Source organism: Meleagris gallopavo, chromosome 10 (assembly GCF_000146605.3).
Source record: "Meleagris gallopavo isolate NT-WF06-2002-E0010 breed Aviagen turkey brand Nicholas breeding stock chromosome 10, Turkey_5.1, whole genome shotgun sequence".
In the NCBI taxonomy this organism is placed as follows: domain Eukaryota; kingdom Metazoa; phylum Chordata; class Aves; order Galliformes; family Phasianidae; genus Meleagris; species Meleagris gallopavo.
Window position 1 is genome coordinate 13,773,092 of NC_015020.2, and position 16,876 is coordinate 13,789,967.

General features: G+C 40.8%; 1 protein-coding gene across 4 annotated transcripts; it reads right to left on the minus strand.

The window, feature by feature from the left end:
* Positions 1 to 606: 606 nt before the first annotated feature.
* LOC104912356 (roquin-1-like) lies at positions 607 to 16,841 on the minus strand. Of its 4 annotated transcripts, none has more exons than XM_010715821.3 (8): positions 16,581 to 16,841; positions 15,801 to 15,953; positions 13,885 to 14,095; positions 13,376 to 13,466; positions 13,103 to 13,238; positions 10,922 to 11,092; positions 10,202 to 10,317; positions 607 to 9,057 (listed from the first exon to the last, which is right to left on the minus strand). In XM_010715821.3, exons 1-8 carry the CDS (start codon positions 16,665 to 16,667, stop codon positions 8,904 to 8,906), a joined length of 1,119 nt encoding a protein of 372 aa, XP_010714123.1. In that variant the 5' UTR covers positions 16,668 to 16,841; the 3' UTR covers positions 607 to 8,903. The 4 variants fall into 4 exon arrangements, with proteins under 4 accessions (XP_010714123.1, XP_010714126.1, XP_010714125.1 ...); XM_010715824.3 differs by having other exon boundaries at positions 10,922 to 11,065; positions 16,581 to 16,840; XM_010715823.3 differs by having other exon boundaries at positions 607 to 9,054; positions 16,581 to 16,840.
* Between the last annotated feature and the right edge of the window lie 35 nt (positions 16,842 to 16,876).

The window sequence follows — 16,876 nt, forward strand, 5'->3', positions numbered from 1 at the left end:
GGGCAGAGCCACCCCTGAGGAGGCCAGAGAAAAAATGGCAGGTTTCCCCAAAACTCACCATTCGCTTCCTTCGATCAGACTCTGCAGCAATTCATATCTTTTTTTACAAGCCAACTTCCACAGAAATTCAAGCTGGTTTTTAGTGTACCTGAACATCCTGGAGCCCTCGGACCAGTGGGGAAAATGAGAAAGGGAACCATTGCCTGCAGAAACACCCAGTTTCCACATGACTACTCACCAAATACAACTCTCTTTATAGGAACTGAATGTCTCAAGTGACCCAGTGAGACGCCAGCTGTGTGACTGCCCTACAGGCAGTGAGGACAGCATTTGGTGCTCACTGCATGCTGGACCTCCAGTCAATTAGCAAAATGGGTTATTTTGAACATCCTTTCTTGTTGGAAGGAGCGACCTGGCTTGCAGGCAGGCAGAGAACAGACAGCCCACAGAAGCAGCTGCTTCTCTGCCATTCAGCATCTCTCATGCCCCAATCCCAAGGAGAACCAACACCTTGGTCTGAACCCATACACCATTAGGACAGCACACCCAGAGCCCAGAGGAATGCACATTCACCCGAGACAGAAAATGAGAGATGTTTCAGTGTTCTCCATTAATTTATCATTTAATATAAATGCCGACAGAAAAGCAGATAAGACCTTGTAGACACTTCCATCTATTTACAGACCAAGTAGTGAATCACCACCTTTCCACCGGTTCAAGTGTTTGTTGGATCTGCAACTCAAAGGACTCTCAGACACTGTGTGAAAGCAAGGTGAGACTGAGCCAGCCTGAACAGGGAGAAAAGCAAAGTGAAGAGAGGAAAGGAAACAGCATTTCAACATATGGCTTTTTCTATGTCACCATCATGCACACGCGATAGGTCTCCGCTTCCTTGCTCTTTAACACAAGTGACACCGTAGGCTCTGTAGTTTAAGGAAGAAACAGGGAGACAAACACTGCCTTTCAGACCTCTGGACCTCCCTTGCCTTTTGCCTCCTTCAGCCCGCTCCGTCCTACTGCAGCACAATACCTGGCAGGCTGTTCTTCCCACCATAAAAAGTCTATTGCAGGAGTAAAGGCAGTCAGATACAGTGACCTCTTCTACTCCTTTTGTCATCTGGGTTTTCCCAAAAGGCAGGAAAGCATCTCATGCTTCAAGGAGAGGAATCGCAGTGCCTTGCAGGCTCAGTGTGTGTACAAGGCTTCCAGCTTCCCCTGAACTTGCAAAGAATTCACTTTATGGAATTCTTCTCATATGCTCTACTTCATCTCTACTCCTATTGAAAGCGTTCCGATAGTTACACACAATACATATTCACAAAATCACTCCAACAGTCAGCCATCCACATAAAGCTTAAGAATTATTATTTTTCAATGGGAAAGCGAAGCAGGAAAGAAAGAAAAACAGGGGGAGGAAAAAAGCCAGAAAAGAACCAGCTCAACAAATGGGAATAATGACGCTCTGTTCAGCTTTGACTTATGAGAACAGCAGACAAGAAATCTCACTTATCCAAAATCCTAAATAAATTCAAGAAATAGTTCATAACCTGACTCAACAAATCTCATGGTCTCCTTTATTACCTAGACTATCCTTTTTATTTTTTGTTAAATATACCTCTGCAGGGCACAATCACATACAATCAATACGATTGGAAAATTACATGAGCTCTATCCCAAGCATATATGCACCAATGTTAAAAAGTTATTTAAAAAACCAAACAAACCAAAAAATAAACTCCACCCAAAAAGGTGATAATGACTGCAGTATGTCTCGGGGAGACTGGTACAGAACTAACAAGATCAAAAAAAAAAACAAAAAAAAAACAACACCTAGGCTTACAAAAGCAAGAGAAAAAAAGTCACCTATAGAGAAATCCCACAACTGGAAGCAGGTATTTCCAAGAGGAGCTGGGAGTTGTTGCACTGACCATCCTGTAATTCTTCCTCTCTTCTCAAGCGTGTTTTGCCTCACCTCTTCCTCCCCATAGCAACAAATACAATGAGGAAGGAGCTCCTGACACTGTGTTACTGGGTGTAGAAAATGGGGAAAATAATCAAGCTACAGCACAGTTGCTAAGCTGACTTCAAGGAAAGCTCCTCTTAGCACAGAGGCTGCTTACACAGCAAGCAAAGGCCGAAGGGGGAATGGGAGCTCCTTACAATTAGGAAAATCCAAGCCATTTGGTGTGCTGGGTTGGCCCATAACAGCAGCTTCCTGCAGAAGGGGCTGCGGATAAAAGGGGCCAATTGGAAACTGTGTAGCAGCTGTGCTGCAAACAGGGTTTTCACTCTGTTGCTTCATACATTTCTAAAGTGCTGCTACCAAGTTTTATTTTAAAAAGCTGGAAATCAAGAGGTCAGTGCACACGTCCAGTTGTGGGATTCATCCAGTACACAATCTGGTTTGGATGCCAAAGACTTGTGAGTACTGCCTGCCACAGAACTATCATAAATCCATTTAACAGTACAAAGAAGCAAATCATTTCTTAAACATCAAAGACTCCACAAGGTTGGTTTTTCTTTTTTTTTTTCCTTACACATATATTTTCTCCCATTCACATTTCATACGCAATCCCATTACCTGTGATGCGTTGTGTTTTTTTCAGAGACACTGCACCACCTGTTACTTCTGTTTTTCTCAAGACTGTGTTTCCTTAACCTGAAGCTGATATTGTGTTTTCCTAGAGCTCTCTTGTTTCCTGGAGTAGGAAAACATTCAAACTGTGCCGGATGCAGCTAGGCACCTAAACTGCCCAAAACGCTGAACACTTGGCAATCTGCACTAAAATCATACACCAACTCACTGAAATTGCAAAGATTGACTGGGAAAAATGGTTAATTATTTATGTTACTAAGCTACAAGACATCCAATTTTGATTACTGCGGTCACAGATGTTAAGCTTCTAATGACTGGGATGTTTCTGACGTAGAAAGAAGAGGATGCAGAAAAATCCAAATTCCCATATGCTCTTTTTATTAGGAATTTTCAGAAAAAACTGCACCCTCTTAACTTATAATAGCGTTCAGAGTTTCCACCACGTGATGTTACTCTTGCCATAAAAAAAAAAAATAAAATCAGTATTAAGTCTGTTCTCCTCTCCCTGCTAATCAAGACCCTACCTGCATCACCAGAAGTGCCTCGCAGACTGTGACAACACTGAACTTCCTCCTACACAAGAATAAAGACCATTTATTAACTAGGTAAGGGGACTTGGCTGGGATAACGTTCCCCCAAATTGCTTACTTACAGAACTTGAGCTGATTTACTCTCCAGCCTCTTTCTTCCTCCTTTCAGTAGGAGTTAATGCACTTGATAACAGCTGAGTGTGGAAAACAGAATCCCCAGTGCAGCGTTTGACATTCCAAGCTATGTTTGATCTGAGGAAGAGATCAATCTGTGCTACGCAGACTGCGTGCTCAGGTACTGCAAGCAGCAGCCGTCCAACTTCTAGCACCAAGGTCTGACTTCGCCCTCCTCAAATTCAGACTTTATGCAAGGCAGATGGTCTTTCTAATTCACGTCTAAATTCCTTTTTGGACAACTCAAGAACTGTGCTTCCTTTTTTTCCATCCAGGGAAATTGATCTGTTGTCATACAAAAGGTTAAGCTGCTGACACACTTGATGTGTTTGTTTGTTTGTTTTTTAGCTCAGAGTAGGAGGTGATGTTCTGTAAAAATGAAGAATGACCAAATCTGAACATGGCAGTGAAATCATAAAAACAGCCAGCCTTGCTCTGTGTTCCTTCTAGCTATTCTAAGACCACAAATACTCCATATGCACGTGGACACACACAGAACTTGCACACTGCTGATATGGGTTTTCTTTGTTTCTCACTTTAGAACAGGGAAGATGAGTCAGCACTTCTGCTGCTGAGCCTCCTGACTATTAGCGCTGAATTTGTTGGACCATACAAGTAGGTGTGAAATAGCTAGTTTATACTGCAGTCCTACAGGAAACTATCCTGGAGTTTGCTTCTTTATAGTTCAGATTGTAAGTGGAAATGGCAGCAAGGAGTCAGGCTTCTCACAGATTTCTCTCTGAACCCAAAAACCTGAGTACAGTCTGCAAGAATTTAAGTTAGATCAAGGAAGGGAAATGCAAGTGAACTTTTACTTCTGTCAGTGAAAAGCCTCCTTCCTAGTCCTTTCTAAAAGGATTTTGCCTTTCTTGCTGTCATGAGACAAGGTAGTCGTATGAGTTTGCTTCTTATTCATCTGATTTAATGCTAGTTTGATGCATCTTTTCAGTTCCAAAGGGCTCAATAGTCGCATTTGTAGCACAAATTTATCTTTTACTGCAAATGAAGATAATTCAAATCAGTATTCAAGTCAATTTAAACTAAGACAAGGCTTCTTCAATTATATAAAATTTCTGTTTCTTCTCCCTCTCTAAATGAGCCACTCGAGCAGCTGGGAGAGCACAGGAGAGACAAAACGTGTCAGAATACCCCAGATACATCTCAGTACATCGCAATTTGTATGACTACATGGAATGATTTTCCACAATACAATGCATGGATAAGGCTTGACAACTGTTAAGATTTTAAAATTTCTATTAGGATAATACAGTCAACTCACAGAACCCTACAAAGATTTGACAATCAAATGGCTACACCAGGAAAAAAAAAAATGTAAAGCACAAGTCTTTGGCTCTCCTTTAAAGAAAAACAGCAGTTTACCATGTTTATACAGATCCCTCGTTTGCCTACCAGTAGGGGCAATATCACATTTGTGCATCACTGAGTAATAACACCATTAGAAAAGGCAACTTCACAGAAGTTATTGGCTAAGCGAATTCATTTGAATGCTCTGTTTTGAGGCAGCAAGCTGTCACTGTTACACAATCAGGGAGGGTGAATGGGCAAGCCAAGAAGGAAAGAAAGGAAGGTATGGACAAGAAGGTATGGACAAGAGGCAGAGAAGAAGGCTCGAAGGAAACAAGACAGAAAAGAAATTGAGGGAAAGAAAGGGACAACAGTACTCCAGGTTTTGAAAGGTGCTCTGATAATAAGGAAAAAAGTGCTATTCTAAAATGGGACAGGATACAGTAACATATAAAAGGGGCAAATAAGTATAGATTTCTCCTATATAGAGAACTAGGGCATAGGAAAGGATGCAGTGATGTTTCTAAGAGAAGAAAGATAGTGATGTTACAGAATAAACCAACATCACTTCTACACTGGCTGAATCACTGACATACTGAAGCTTAACCTACCACCATTCCTGGAGGAAGAGGGGGGGTTGTCCATGCTGAAGCTGAAACTCAGGTATCAACAACTGTCCAAAGGTGTCTATTGCAGGAGAAATCCAACCTACCTACAAAATGGTGCTCTTAACACCACTGTAATACCATTTCTTCTTGCTCTAGTGGGAGGACTAAACTGCTTTACAGATCAGACCAGCTTCATGGAGGTGCACAGTATTCCTGTACAACTGGGGCCATGATGGGGTACAGAGTTGCTCCAGGAATTTTCACTCTCTGGTTACATACTGTAACTGTCAGTGCCTTCACTGTATGTATAAGTACCTCCTCTCCCAGTTTTTTTCATAAAAAGCAAACGTTTTAGGTGCAGCTTTCAGAAAGAATTAAAAGCATGCACTATACATTGCTGTTTGACTGTTTCATCAACTAAGCTTTTCCAGAGAACCAAGGAAAGGGCGAGAGGAGGGGGGAAATAACAGAAATCAATATTGCTGGTAGATATTAAACAAACTATTTAACAAGCCAAACTATAATACTAGGCGAAGAGGCCATTCACCTGGACACACTGATCACAACAAGGACACCACGCACAAAGTACAGCACGGAGAACAGGACACAGGAGAAGCAACAACAGGAAGGTCTCCCTTCTAATCCACCTTTTGGAAGCATTTGCTATATGTAGGCCAGCAGAGGCAATCTGAAAGATTTAATGCTAACCTCCAAGGAGCAAAAGCAAAGAGAAAAGAGGGAGTAATTCCTAACGAGGAAAGGAAAACTAGCTGGCAGAACCAATAAAAGGTAAAACAAAGTTCTCTGCTCCTCCAGATTTTCTTACTAGTGTTGAAAAGGAATCTGTAGTTCCAAACAGAACCGTTTTTGAAAATTCAGTTCATATTAAAAAAATATTGCAGTAAACAAAAGATACCTTCTGGGCTTGTCCTCCTAGGTGAGAATATTGCACTAATCATCTCAACAAAAACGAGCTCCCTGTGCTGATAAAGACACAGCAGGAAGAAGGACACTAATTAAAACCAAGGAAGAGCAGGCTGACCTGATGGTGGAGCTCTGCGCTCGGGAATGGGAGGACACAGCGCCGTGCTGTGTCAGCTGGCTGCCAAGCACACTGCCAGGGAACACGTAGCCCTTCACCATGCTCAGAGCAGAGAAGGGAGGAACAGACCTACCAGGCTCTAAACTGCATCAGCCTAGCTCTGCTCAGTGCCAAGGGAACGGCTGTGCTGCGAGGAGATGTGGATGGATGGGGGCTGGCAAAGTTGTAGCGCCAAGATGGTTCTTTGCCAAAAGTTAAGAGGGGTTTAAAAAATAAAAGCATGCTTTAAAACTACTCCTAGCAGTTAAGAGGCTAAAGCTCAACTAAGAGCAAAATAAATATGCGTGAAGATATGGAGAAACGTGGGTGTGTGCTGAAAAATGCCTTTATTTTCACTCAGTGCTTCTACCTCCCAGATATCTGATCACAACAGCTGCGCTCATGCGAAAAAATTCTTAAAACATACCCAATATATATACAGATATAACTATGTATATATGTATATATATATTTATATATAAATTTTTATTTAAATAAAAAAGAAAGCTCGAATCCCAAGCCAATATGTGTATCAAATCCTTGACCAGCCAGGTCTGTAGGGCATAATCAAATTCAATGTGAAATAGTATACAAACGCGGTGCCTTGACTGGGCAAATTAAATAATTGCTACTCAAAAGAGTCTTCTGTTTGGACTCTCCTACTGGTAGGCAATAGTGGGACTGTATCCCCTCCCACCCCCCATATTTTGTTTTATTTAACAGTATGATGAATGCAAAGCTTAGCCCAAGGTTGCTATGACCTCAGCAGGAGTTAAAGTTAAGGAAAAAACAAACAAACAAACAAGAAAATTATTAACTCTTGCTTTACCCAACCAAAGCAATGCAGTAATTTATTACATAACCAGTGCTTTCTGATTTAGTAGTCTAACCCAGAAAGAAAATAACAGGCCAAGAAGGTGCAGAGGGAGCAGCACTTCAAAAATCAACCTCTATAAAGTTCTTCATATACAGGGTCTCACCCTAGTGCATGCCAATAAAGTCAAAAAATGTGCAGCAAGAACAAGTCCCTTGTTTCTTTAAAGAAAACAGATCTAGAAAGGCTCACGGTTCCTCCAACTCATGCTTACAAAGCATCTAGTAGAAGCAGCACGCTAGGTCTCAAACCAAATTTGCTTTTCACTATGACTGATAGGATCAGTGCTGCACCTGAAGTGGAATTTTTGATGCAGCTTTTCTCCTCTAAATAGGCATCTGGGAAGGATTCAGTGCAGCAGTGACAGACAAACCACAAATTGATTCTGAGGTCTGTGACACACAGACCTAAACAATGGGAGCTTCACAAGAGAACAAACAATCCTCCTCTGTTTTTGAGAGACAACCATTGCTGATGTGCACAAATCAAAGATGACCATCTCTGTCAGTGAAAGGCACTCAAAACAGCATCACAGTAAATACCTGACGTGCCACTGAACAGAAAAAAATAATCAGGTCATAGAAGAAATTATTATATGTTTAATAATAAAATAACAATGAAGAAATAACAAAGGCAAGAATTGCTGAGAGGGAAGTGCACATAAAAGACCTGTTTCAGAAAGCAGAGAGGTCAGTGAGTCCCTCTGCATTAACCTCACTGTATGCACTTTGGGCAAGCTTATTTTAAAAGCATAATGAGAGTGGGAAAAACAACCAAGCAAAACCAAACGCTGGGTGACCAAATACAGTTCAGCAGTTCATCTGCAGTTAACATCCTTCCAGCAACTGCACAGCCTTATATTCTCCCTCCTTGCTATTTCTAGAGACCTTGCCTCACTAATGCTGCACAATCTTGACTGGATAGTTCAGCCTCTCTACTGTGAGCCTCAGCTGCCTGCGTTCTGCTGAACTCCACCAAAAAAACCCACCAGGACAGCAATCTTCAAATAAAAACAATGAATGTTGGACATATCATTTGTTCTTGTTCTTATCACACACGCTGTGCAGAAGCTTACATTTCTGCCTGCATCTGTTGCACTGAAAAAGATTTTGTCACGTTTAAACTTAAAATTACTTAAACGAGAATAAGTCTCGCAAAAGCTGGGCTCAGCTCCTACCAACAAGGGGAGAAATTGTTCTACGAATTTAATTCGCTGCACATCTTCTGACACTGCAATTCAGAGCTACTCTACAGCCCACGTTCCTTGTTTACCTTTAAATCATACAAAGGAAGTGGCCAGGTTGTTATATTTGTCGAGAAATTGAAGTGATAAGGAATTACGCACTGGGTATGTAATAATACCAAAAAAAAAAAAGAAAAAACCTACTTCATTAAGATCATACAATTAATCAAACAGAGTATATATATAATATCTTATTTTTTTAAGCCCTGGGACCCAAGGCGTCCGAAGTTATTAAAATAAAGTTCATTCACAGAACAAAAACAAATTTAATTTGAATTGCTTGCAGATACTGCTAATTTTCATTTTTTTTTTAATTAAAAAATGCGTTAATGTGAACTATGTGCAGGATTTGTTTCTAGTATTTGTGTTTGTGCACATTGCCTCTGGACCTGCTGCTCTGCTACTGGGTTTCTCCAATCACTCCTGGAATAAAACGTGACGGAAGCTACCAACACCCCAGCGACAGGAACTCTGGGGTACACTGGCCTCACTTCACGGAGCAGATGTGGGTGTAACACCCATTCTCTGGGAGTCTTGGTTGTCTCCTCCTCCCTCCGGGTCCTCTGACAGGCTGAGAGATGCTGCCTTGTTTGACAGGAGGCTGATGTTTTCTTGTGTCAAGGCTGATCCATTTGGAACATCGCTGCTGGAAAAGTTGTGAGGAGAAAGGCGATGAGATGAAGAGGAGTAATTACTGAGCTTTGAAAGTTTAAGTGAAAGGATTTCAATACTTGTTGTAGCACCTCAATAAGCAGTTCTGAACATGTGTAAACACGAGCCATGTACAATGAATAGGCTGTCTGCTACACTTCAGATCTCATCAAGACCACATAAGACTATACGAAAACAAACAAAACCAAATGCCTTTAGTATTCTAGGTAAGTTCTGCATGGTACACACTTCATTCTAGAATATTTAACATGCATGGATGTATGGAAGTTGTTTCAATTTCATTACATTCAGAGTTTTGTACTAAAATAGCAACCGAAATAGCTTCCCCTTCAGAGGTCTTAGTCTAATGGTGCAAAGGAGAGCTAAGAGTGGCTATAAGAAGTGTGGACTTCATAAACTACTGAAAAGGACGCATTTTTTGAATAAATACACTTTCAGAATAAAAATGCAGATTCCAAACCACCTGCATGAAGTACCATAGTCTTGACTCAACGATGCACCTGCAGCATTTGAGCTGTTCTGAAAACATCTGAATATCTGCAGATACTTGCAGCCAATGAAAACAGTCACTGTAGATTCCCCAGCACTGCCAGCCAACAACTTATTTCAGCTGAGTATCAAACTAATTCTAGAATCTACATCGAAAAAAATTACTGTCTTCTAATAAAAATGAACTTGGTTTCAAAGCTATGCATCTTCCAAGACAACACTCACATTACAAACTCTACCAGGATGGAATAACTTCCCCCTCACATCTGGAACATTTCTTTGAAACTAAATCAGCAGATAAAGATTTCTTCTACTCTCACTGTGCATTTCCCACTCCTCCCTATTAATCATCCAATATTGACTAGATGGACTTCTGGTCTGAAAAGTACAGCAGTTTTTCTGCTGTGTTAACTACTGTACAGCTAGCTACCCAGCAGCTGAAATGGCCCTTAATTCACACTTGCACTATAAAAACTCGATTTGTACAATCTTTTCCTAGCAGTTGCTTCCATATCAGAAACATGAGGCAAGGAGTATTTATTTATTGTTTATGTTTATCGGGGTAACAGTCTGACCCCAATTAAGCCATTCCTCCGTTGTGCAAAGAAAGCTTGTAGTATTCATGTTACCTGAATGCCAGTGCGAGGTCCTCAGCTGGAACCTTGCTTTGTGGTTCTAACTGTCCATTTTCTGTCTGTTTAGTGGTGCCCAGTTTGTTTTTTATATCCAGTGAAGACTGGCTTTCCTTTAAAAAAAAAAAGGGGGGGGAGAGAAGAAATAACTCATTAACATGGTGTTAAAAGACCTTGAGACTTTGGGATCAATGATGAAAGCCTGTAAACAGGAGTTGCAAAGTATAGCCCACAGAAGCCATGAGACAAGAAAAGAGACTCAGTAAGATACTCTCATCATCTCAGGATGCAGTACTTTCTGAAAGGAAGGGATAATTCTTGTAACAACACGCAAGGACCACAGACTGTAACAGCACACAGACCACTGAACACTAGCCTACACCTGCAGGAGATGTTTTCTGCACTAAAGTGATTTACACAACTCACAGCACAGTGATCTTGGAGACAATTCATATTTTCAACAAATCCAGTGCCACGCTTATTTTCAAACAGCAACAAAACAAAAGCAGAGTATTTTAAAGTGGCTCAAATTCAAATCCTTTACAAAGAATCACAAAACTTCTCTGGAGGTTTTGAAGAATCAAGAGGTGAAGAGGGAGATGGGTGACTCCAGCTGTTGGCAGCCAGCAGAGAGCCATTTTGCTGGGGTGAAAGGGCTGCAGGCAGCTACACAGCCCTCCACTCCACCTCTCTGCCTCCCAGCCCCACAGCACTCACCATGCTCAGCTCCCGGGTTCTCTTCCCAATTTCCCTTTCCACCTGGTGTAGCTCCAAGCTCAGCTGTTCACTTGAGATCATCCCAGGCCACTTGGGAGGTGGGGGTGGGGGCTGTGGTTGGCCTGCCAGGGTAGTCGCCTCCCTCTGCAACAGCAGCCTGTTACTAACAGCCTAAATGCATAAAGCCAAGCACATACACAACTGAGCACATGGCACACCAAGCACAAAAAGGGCACTAGGCCATAACTCTGGAGTATTGCTTATTTGTAAAACCAAGGCCTTCTCACTCCATGCTTAACAAGGTCCCATCTGAAATAATTATATTTCAGTGCAACTTCAAACATCTCTTCTACATACAGGCATATCTTTTCATTTTTCAAGTGTTAAATACCTTTTACTGTAACAAATTTGCATGGATATTCCCTGCATGCCTCTCCCTTCCTGAAAGTAAGGTAAAGCACAAGAGCAAAAACTCTTTTGTGAGCTACCTGTTGAGAAAAGGTAAGAGCAGATACATAAACCTGCTGCTTTGTTTTACAGTGTAGAATTTATCACACCACTACATTAGAGTTCAGTATATAAAATAATGGTATAATATGTCATTCTCTACAGACCCAGATAAGGGAGCACGGGAACAGAGAGGGTCAGAAGACTGTAGTCACAGGTTACCAGCAGCCAAGGAAAAAGCAGTAACCATGTCAGCCACTCCAAAAATCTCTTAACATCTGGGAACAAGTTCTGTGAGTTTGTGCTCTGCATTTAGACACAGAGAACTGCACCATCTACTCACAGCCAAGCATATGGCTGGTCTACAAGTAGAAGTGCTCATTAAGTTGACAAAAAAAGCAGCAAAATCTAGTTATTTATGCTCAGACTTGAATTTTAGTGACTGTGACAACCTGGTAACAGGAAATTATAAAGCTTCCTGTATTACAAATACTTACAACTTGAGGATGCTGTTACTCACAATAACTCATGAGTTCCAACAAATCCAAATTATGATAAAATCGAAGTTCAAACTCAACTATATAGGATTTAACACTGACACAACTGCAGTAACAATGAGGAGGAGAGGCAGGCCGCTCAAGGTTTTTGAAAACTTTCCAATACTCTTCCATTATGGCAAAAGTAGACATGCAAAATTTTAAACAATCTCTTCTCTTGTTCCCAAACAAGAGCACAAGAACACAAGTTACGTTTCAAGTGTCTAAAAAAATACACCCTACTTGTAACTGCTGCTGCCACTTCAAATTTGTCAGCTATTATGACAAATCAGCAATAATCCTTCTGACTTAACACAAGTTCTCACATAGCCATAGCTTCAGTAGAAGCTGCTAACCACTCACTACTTACAGAAATTCCTCCTGCAAATACAACTGATACGAGTAGTTGCCGAGGAACCTAGAATAGTCTTCTAGCATTTTCTGAAGACAGAATGTTTACTGATTTCCCCCCCTCAATGTATTATGAAAATGAAACAAAAAAAGAAAAAACCAAAAGATTTGCTATATCCCCTGCTTCATTATGCCCTGATATTTCTCCTTCTATTTCAATCTCACAAAATACAAACAAAAATTTCAGCTCATTAATTCCTTTACAAATGCAGACTGCCATATTTCTTTATGTTGCAAGTGACAACATTTCTTCTAAAAGGAGACAAAATATTAAGCTTTAATTTGTTCAGCTAACTGTACTTAATAGTTAATTTTCACTTCAGTGGCTTGTGCTATTTAGGAAAAAACAGGTACAACACAAAGCCAAACATGAAACAGATGAAGGTCACACAGCTGTCTGCACACAAAATCAGACATTTTCAGTGCCAGTGGAGCCAAGAGAAACAAACAGCCACTTCAAAAAAGAAGTTTGCCTCTGAGTGAACAGGTGACCAGAGAGGGGGAGTGAGAGAGATAATGAAAGCAAACATGAACGAGCACAGAGTGCAGATTCAAGTATGGTGTTGATTTGCTTAATGCAAAGTCCTGGAAGTTTCTGCTGCTAAGCAAAGAAGTTTATACTTCTACCACAGTCCTAATATCTATCATCAGAGAATTAAATATTGATACTGGGTATTATTACAGAGAAAAGGGTCATCAACATACAAAAAGCAGCTCCATATGAAAAGTTAGCTTCATCTCTCTCTCCCTACCACTTCTCATCACTCTTACAAATGCTGGTACCAACCTCTAGCCCTCTCATTTGTGTCTGCTGGCTAATCTGATGGTCTACTTGCTGCAGCTCCATGCGCAGTTGCTGCTCCCGCTCAGCTGAGGGCAACTGTTTTCCATGACCAGCCACATCTGACATGGACAGTCTCTCCCTTTGGGATCAGAAAAACAGTGAGAAGGAAGGAGATTAAAAAAATAATAATAATAATTGAGCTGGTACAGAAGGAAAGAGATAAAAAGGAAGATCTTAGAAAAAGGCAGAAGAAAAAAAAATGTAAAACACTTCTACCTGTCATTGAAACGTCCCTGAGAAGGTATATTCTGATGGGGAGAATATGGAGAGCCTCCCCAGCCACCATGAGTTCCGTAAGGACTGTAGTCTGCCAGCAAACAAGCAAAACAAATCATATTGCAATCCTACAAAATTATCACTTAAATCATTCAGCTAACTCATACCTGAGAAAACAGCTAATTTCTAGATTCTGCTGCAACAGATTTAAAAGTGACCTCATCTCAGAGGGACCAGCAGAACAAATTAATTTTCCCATATCAGTGTCAACAAGTTACCAATGCACATTCTGTGTGTGAACAAATCTGTCCTTGGAACAGGAAGATGCAGCCTTTTTATCTGGGTTTCTCAGTCTGCCATAGCTCTAATAGTTATTTTACAGTCATAACATAAACCTTAACTATAGTTCTGAGGCAAGAAAGAAGTTCAGAGGCTGTCTTCAGTTTGTACTATACCGTAGCACTGAAGAAAACAGCGACAACCATCAAAATCCCAGAGCACGTGCATACCTGAAATGATTGATTTGGTGGAAGCTCCCTGAACCGCCATGGCCTGAATGGGACCAGAATTCTGGTACATCGCTTTGGAAGTACGAGAGATAGCCCCAAATCTCGACACAGTTGGTCGGTCTCCAAATGGAATGAGGTCATCATCACCAGTCTCTGCTGCTCTTCTCTGCATGTCTAATCGTTGGTCACGCATGGCTTTACTATCCACGTTCTGGACAAGAGATGGGAAGAAGAATTTAATCAGAAAAGAGCAAAACCACACTCGTTTTAAACAAGCTGGTACCAGTACAGTAAGGCGCCCTCCTATTCTGTTTCTTCATCCTTCAAATAGTCTTTTTGTTTTGCAGTTTATATCTCCACTGCTTTTTGTTCACATATCATTAATAGTCTAGCTTAAGATGTTCACCACTATCACCAGTGTGAAACAGTTGCCAACAGAGCAAATCGAGAGAAGAGAGCAGCAGCCAATGGAAGACAGAGAAAGTTTAATGGGACAAGCAGTGAAGAACTGGAGAATAAAATCAAGGAGGAGATCAGTAGGCATCACTGAGGAATACATACTCCTTCCACAGTCCAAAAGGAATGCCTCTGAAGCCCAGGGTTAAGGCCTTTATCATCTAACAGCCTGCAGAACTGGAATCAGGCAGTAAAACACTTACTTGGACATGTATAATACATCTCTCCGTAGTCAGATTTTTCTTTAAGCAGTAGTACTGTTTGGAACACTCAGGTTTCTAACTGAGGTTAATACTCAACTCTCTTATGGGCCACAAATGACCAGACAGAAGTCAAAATTTTAAAATCACTTCGTAACAGCCCAAAATTAAAACTCTGCAAGCTTTCAGTGAGGAGTGGATTGCTGGAAACTGACATTAATAAAGAGATGACAATAGAAATCACAGCTGAGCTGAAAACTAAAAAAATTTAAAGTGCTGAAAGAGGCATTAGGCATCGGGATTCTAAAAAAAGCCTGACATTTTCATCTCAAGTCTGCTAGATGATAACACCAATTCTTTTCATTTGCTTCTTTTTACTGAGTGATGAGGAGTTAAAGCAGCAAAAGTCACAGAGCCAAATCAAGAAAATCCAGCACTGTGTATTTTCAGCATCTCTAAAATAGTCCCTCAGGCAAAACAGACATGTCCCTTCAAGATGTGCAGGCATTTCTACTTCCATGGGCTACCACTATACTTCTTCAGAAATGTTAGGAAGAAATAGAACAGTGGTGTTACTTCAGAATCAGGTTTTTTCCTACACTCACATCTCCCAGTAGTGACCCCCCAGTAGCTCTGCCCCTTTCTTTTTGCAGAAGTGATCTAGAAAAACACAGCTGCATGAAGTAACATCATATCCAGTCACAGCATCAGTGAAGAACTGAATATGCAGAGCAAGGAGTTAGAAGCTGTTCTTGAGACGAATCAATCAAGTGTCATCACTACACTTCTTTCGAAAAATTTCAAGCAAATTTAGAGCATTCTTGTGGTCGTGACATCTCAGAAAATCTTTCTAATAGAATCTAATGATACTGTTGACAGCAGTCACAATTACCATAAATGGAATTGACAGCACAAACTTATGGTATCTCCCTGTTACAGAGAGAAGTAAAAGAAGCAACAGATGGATGTGTCTAATTGACTCTGCAGGCAGCTTGTTATTTTTAGATTTCAAGTAAGCATAAAGAACCATGGCAGAGTGGTTAGCCTGCATCTATATCAAGAATTTAAAAACAGTAATGCAGATTGTTTATAACCTCAAAAGCAGAGCACTCTGTTCACTTGCAAATACATTCTTTCACTATGATGCATTTTTGAGCTGGAAAGTCCATCATAAGTACTGCCATCAACCTGGAGAGCAAAGAGTCCCCCAGCCTGGAGAAGCATTAACCTTCCTTCAGCGTTCCCCTAATCCCTACATACCGCCATCTCCACACTCCTTGCTGCCACAACATCTTTGGGTTTTGCATCTTTGGTTCCAATGTAGGAGCCGATGGTGTCACAGGACCAGGGAGAGTACTGGCTGTAGTCATTTCCTTTGTATTTCCCAGCTACCTTCAGGTCTTCATCTAAGTACTGCACAAAAACAAAGATCTGGTTCTGTCAGTAAGGAGAAGATGCAGCTTCACAGTCACAACTGATTAGCTCAACAGCACTGAACTTAAAAAAAACACCATCAGAATTCATTATTATTATTATTATTTTTTTAATTGAATCCATTTGGAGTTGGGCCACAATAGGCAGAAGACATATCAAATCTTGATTGCCTGGTAACAATTCCAGTGCCAACTGTTCACTTGCTCAGTATGAGAGTGATATATTAACCTTGGTTCAAAAAACAAACAATACCAAAAAAGCCCCACATCTCTGTCAAACCGTTAGGCAACTCAAAACTGGTCGGGAATGAATGAAGCCAAGTTTAGTGACTTGAAGTTTGACAACCTCAATTAATAATGGCTTGATCTAATTCTCTTGGTGGCACCTAGAGCAGATCATTTCAGATCAGTGGTAGATCACAGAATAGCCAGCCATATTGGAGATCATACTACAAGGGCTTCCCACCTGCAATACAAGATTATCTCCACAACATTTTTCAACACAGTACTGTTCTAATTTTCTTGTTATTGTCACTTGTCAGCACACATACACAAAAATACCTCTACAATATTTTCTAATCATACTCACAAGTAAAAATATGCTTACCTCTTCTGAATGAAAAGGATGAGGCAAGGTTGGAGAAGGTGCAAAAGGAGGTGGGGAAATAACCTTCCTCTCCTCTAACTGTGCCATAATCTCTTTCCTTCGTCGGTGCAGTTCATCCAGGCTGGGATGAGGCTGAAATTAAGACAGAAATACATTACAAAACTTCTGAAGCATTAACATACTAAATTACTAATTTAGAAAATGTTTTATCCAAGCAAGGGATGGCAGCTCTATATTGCAAGAAATGGAAAATTACAGTACTTATATTCTTCAAGCTCTAAGAAGCAAGCTGCCTT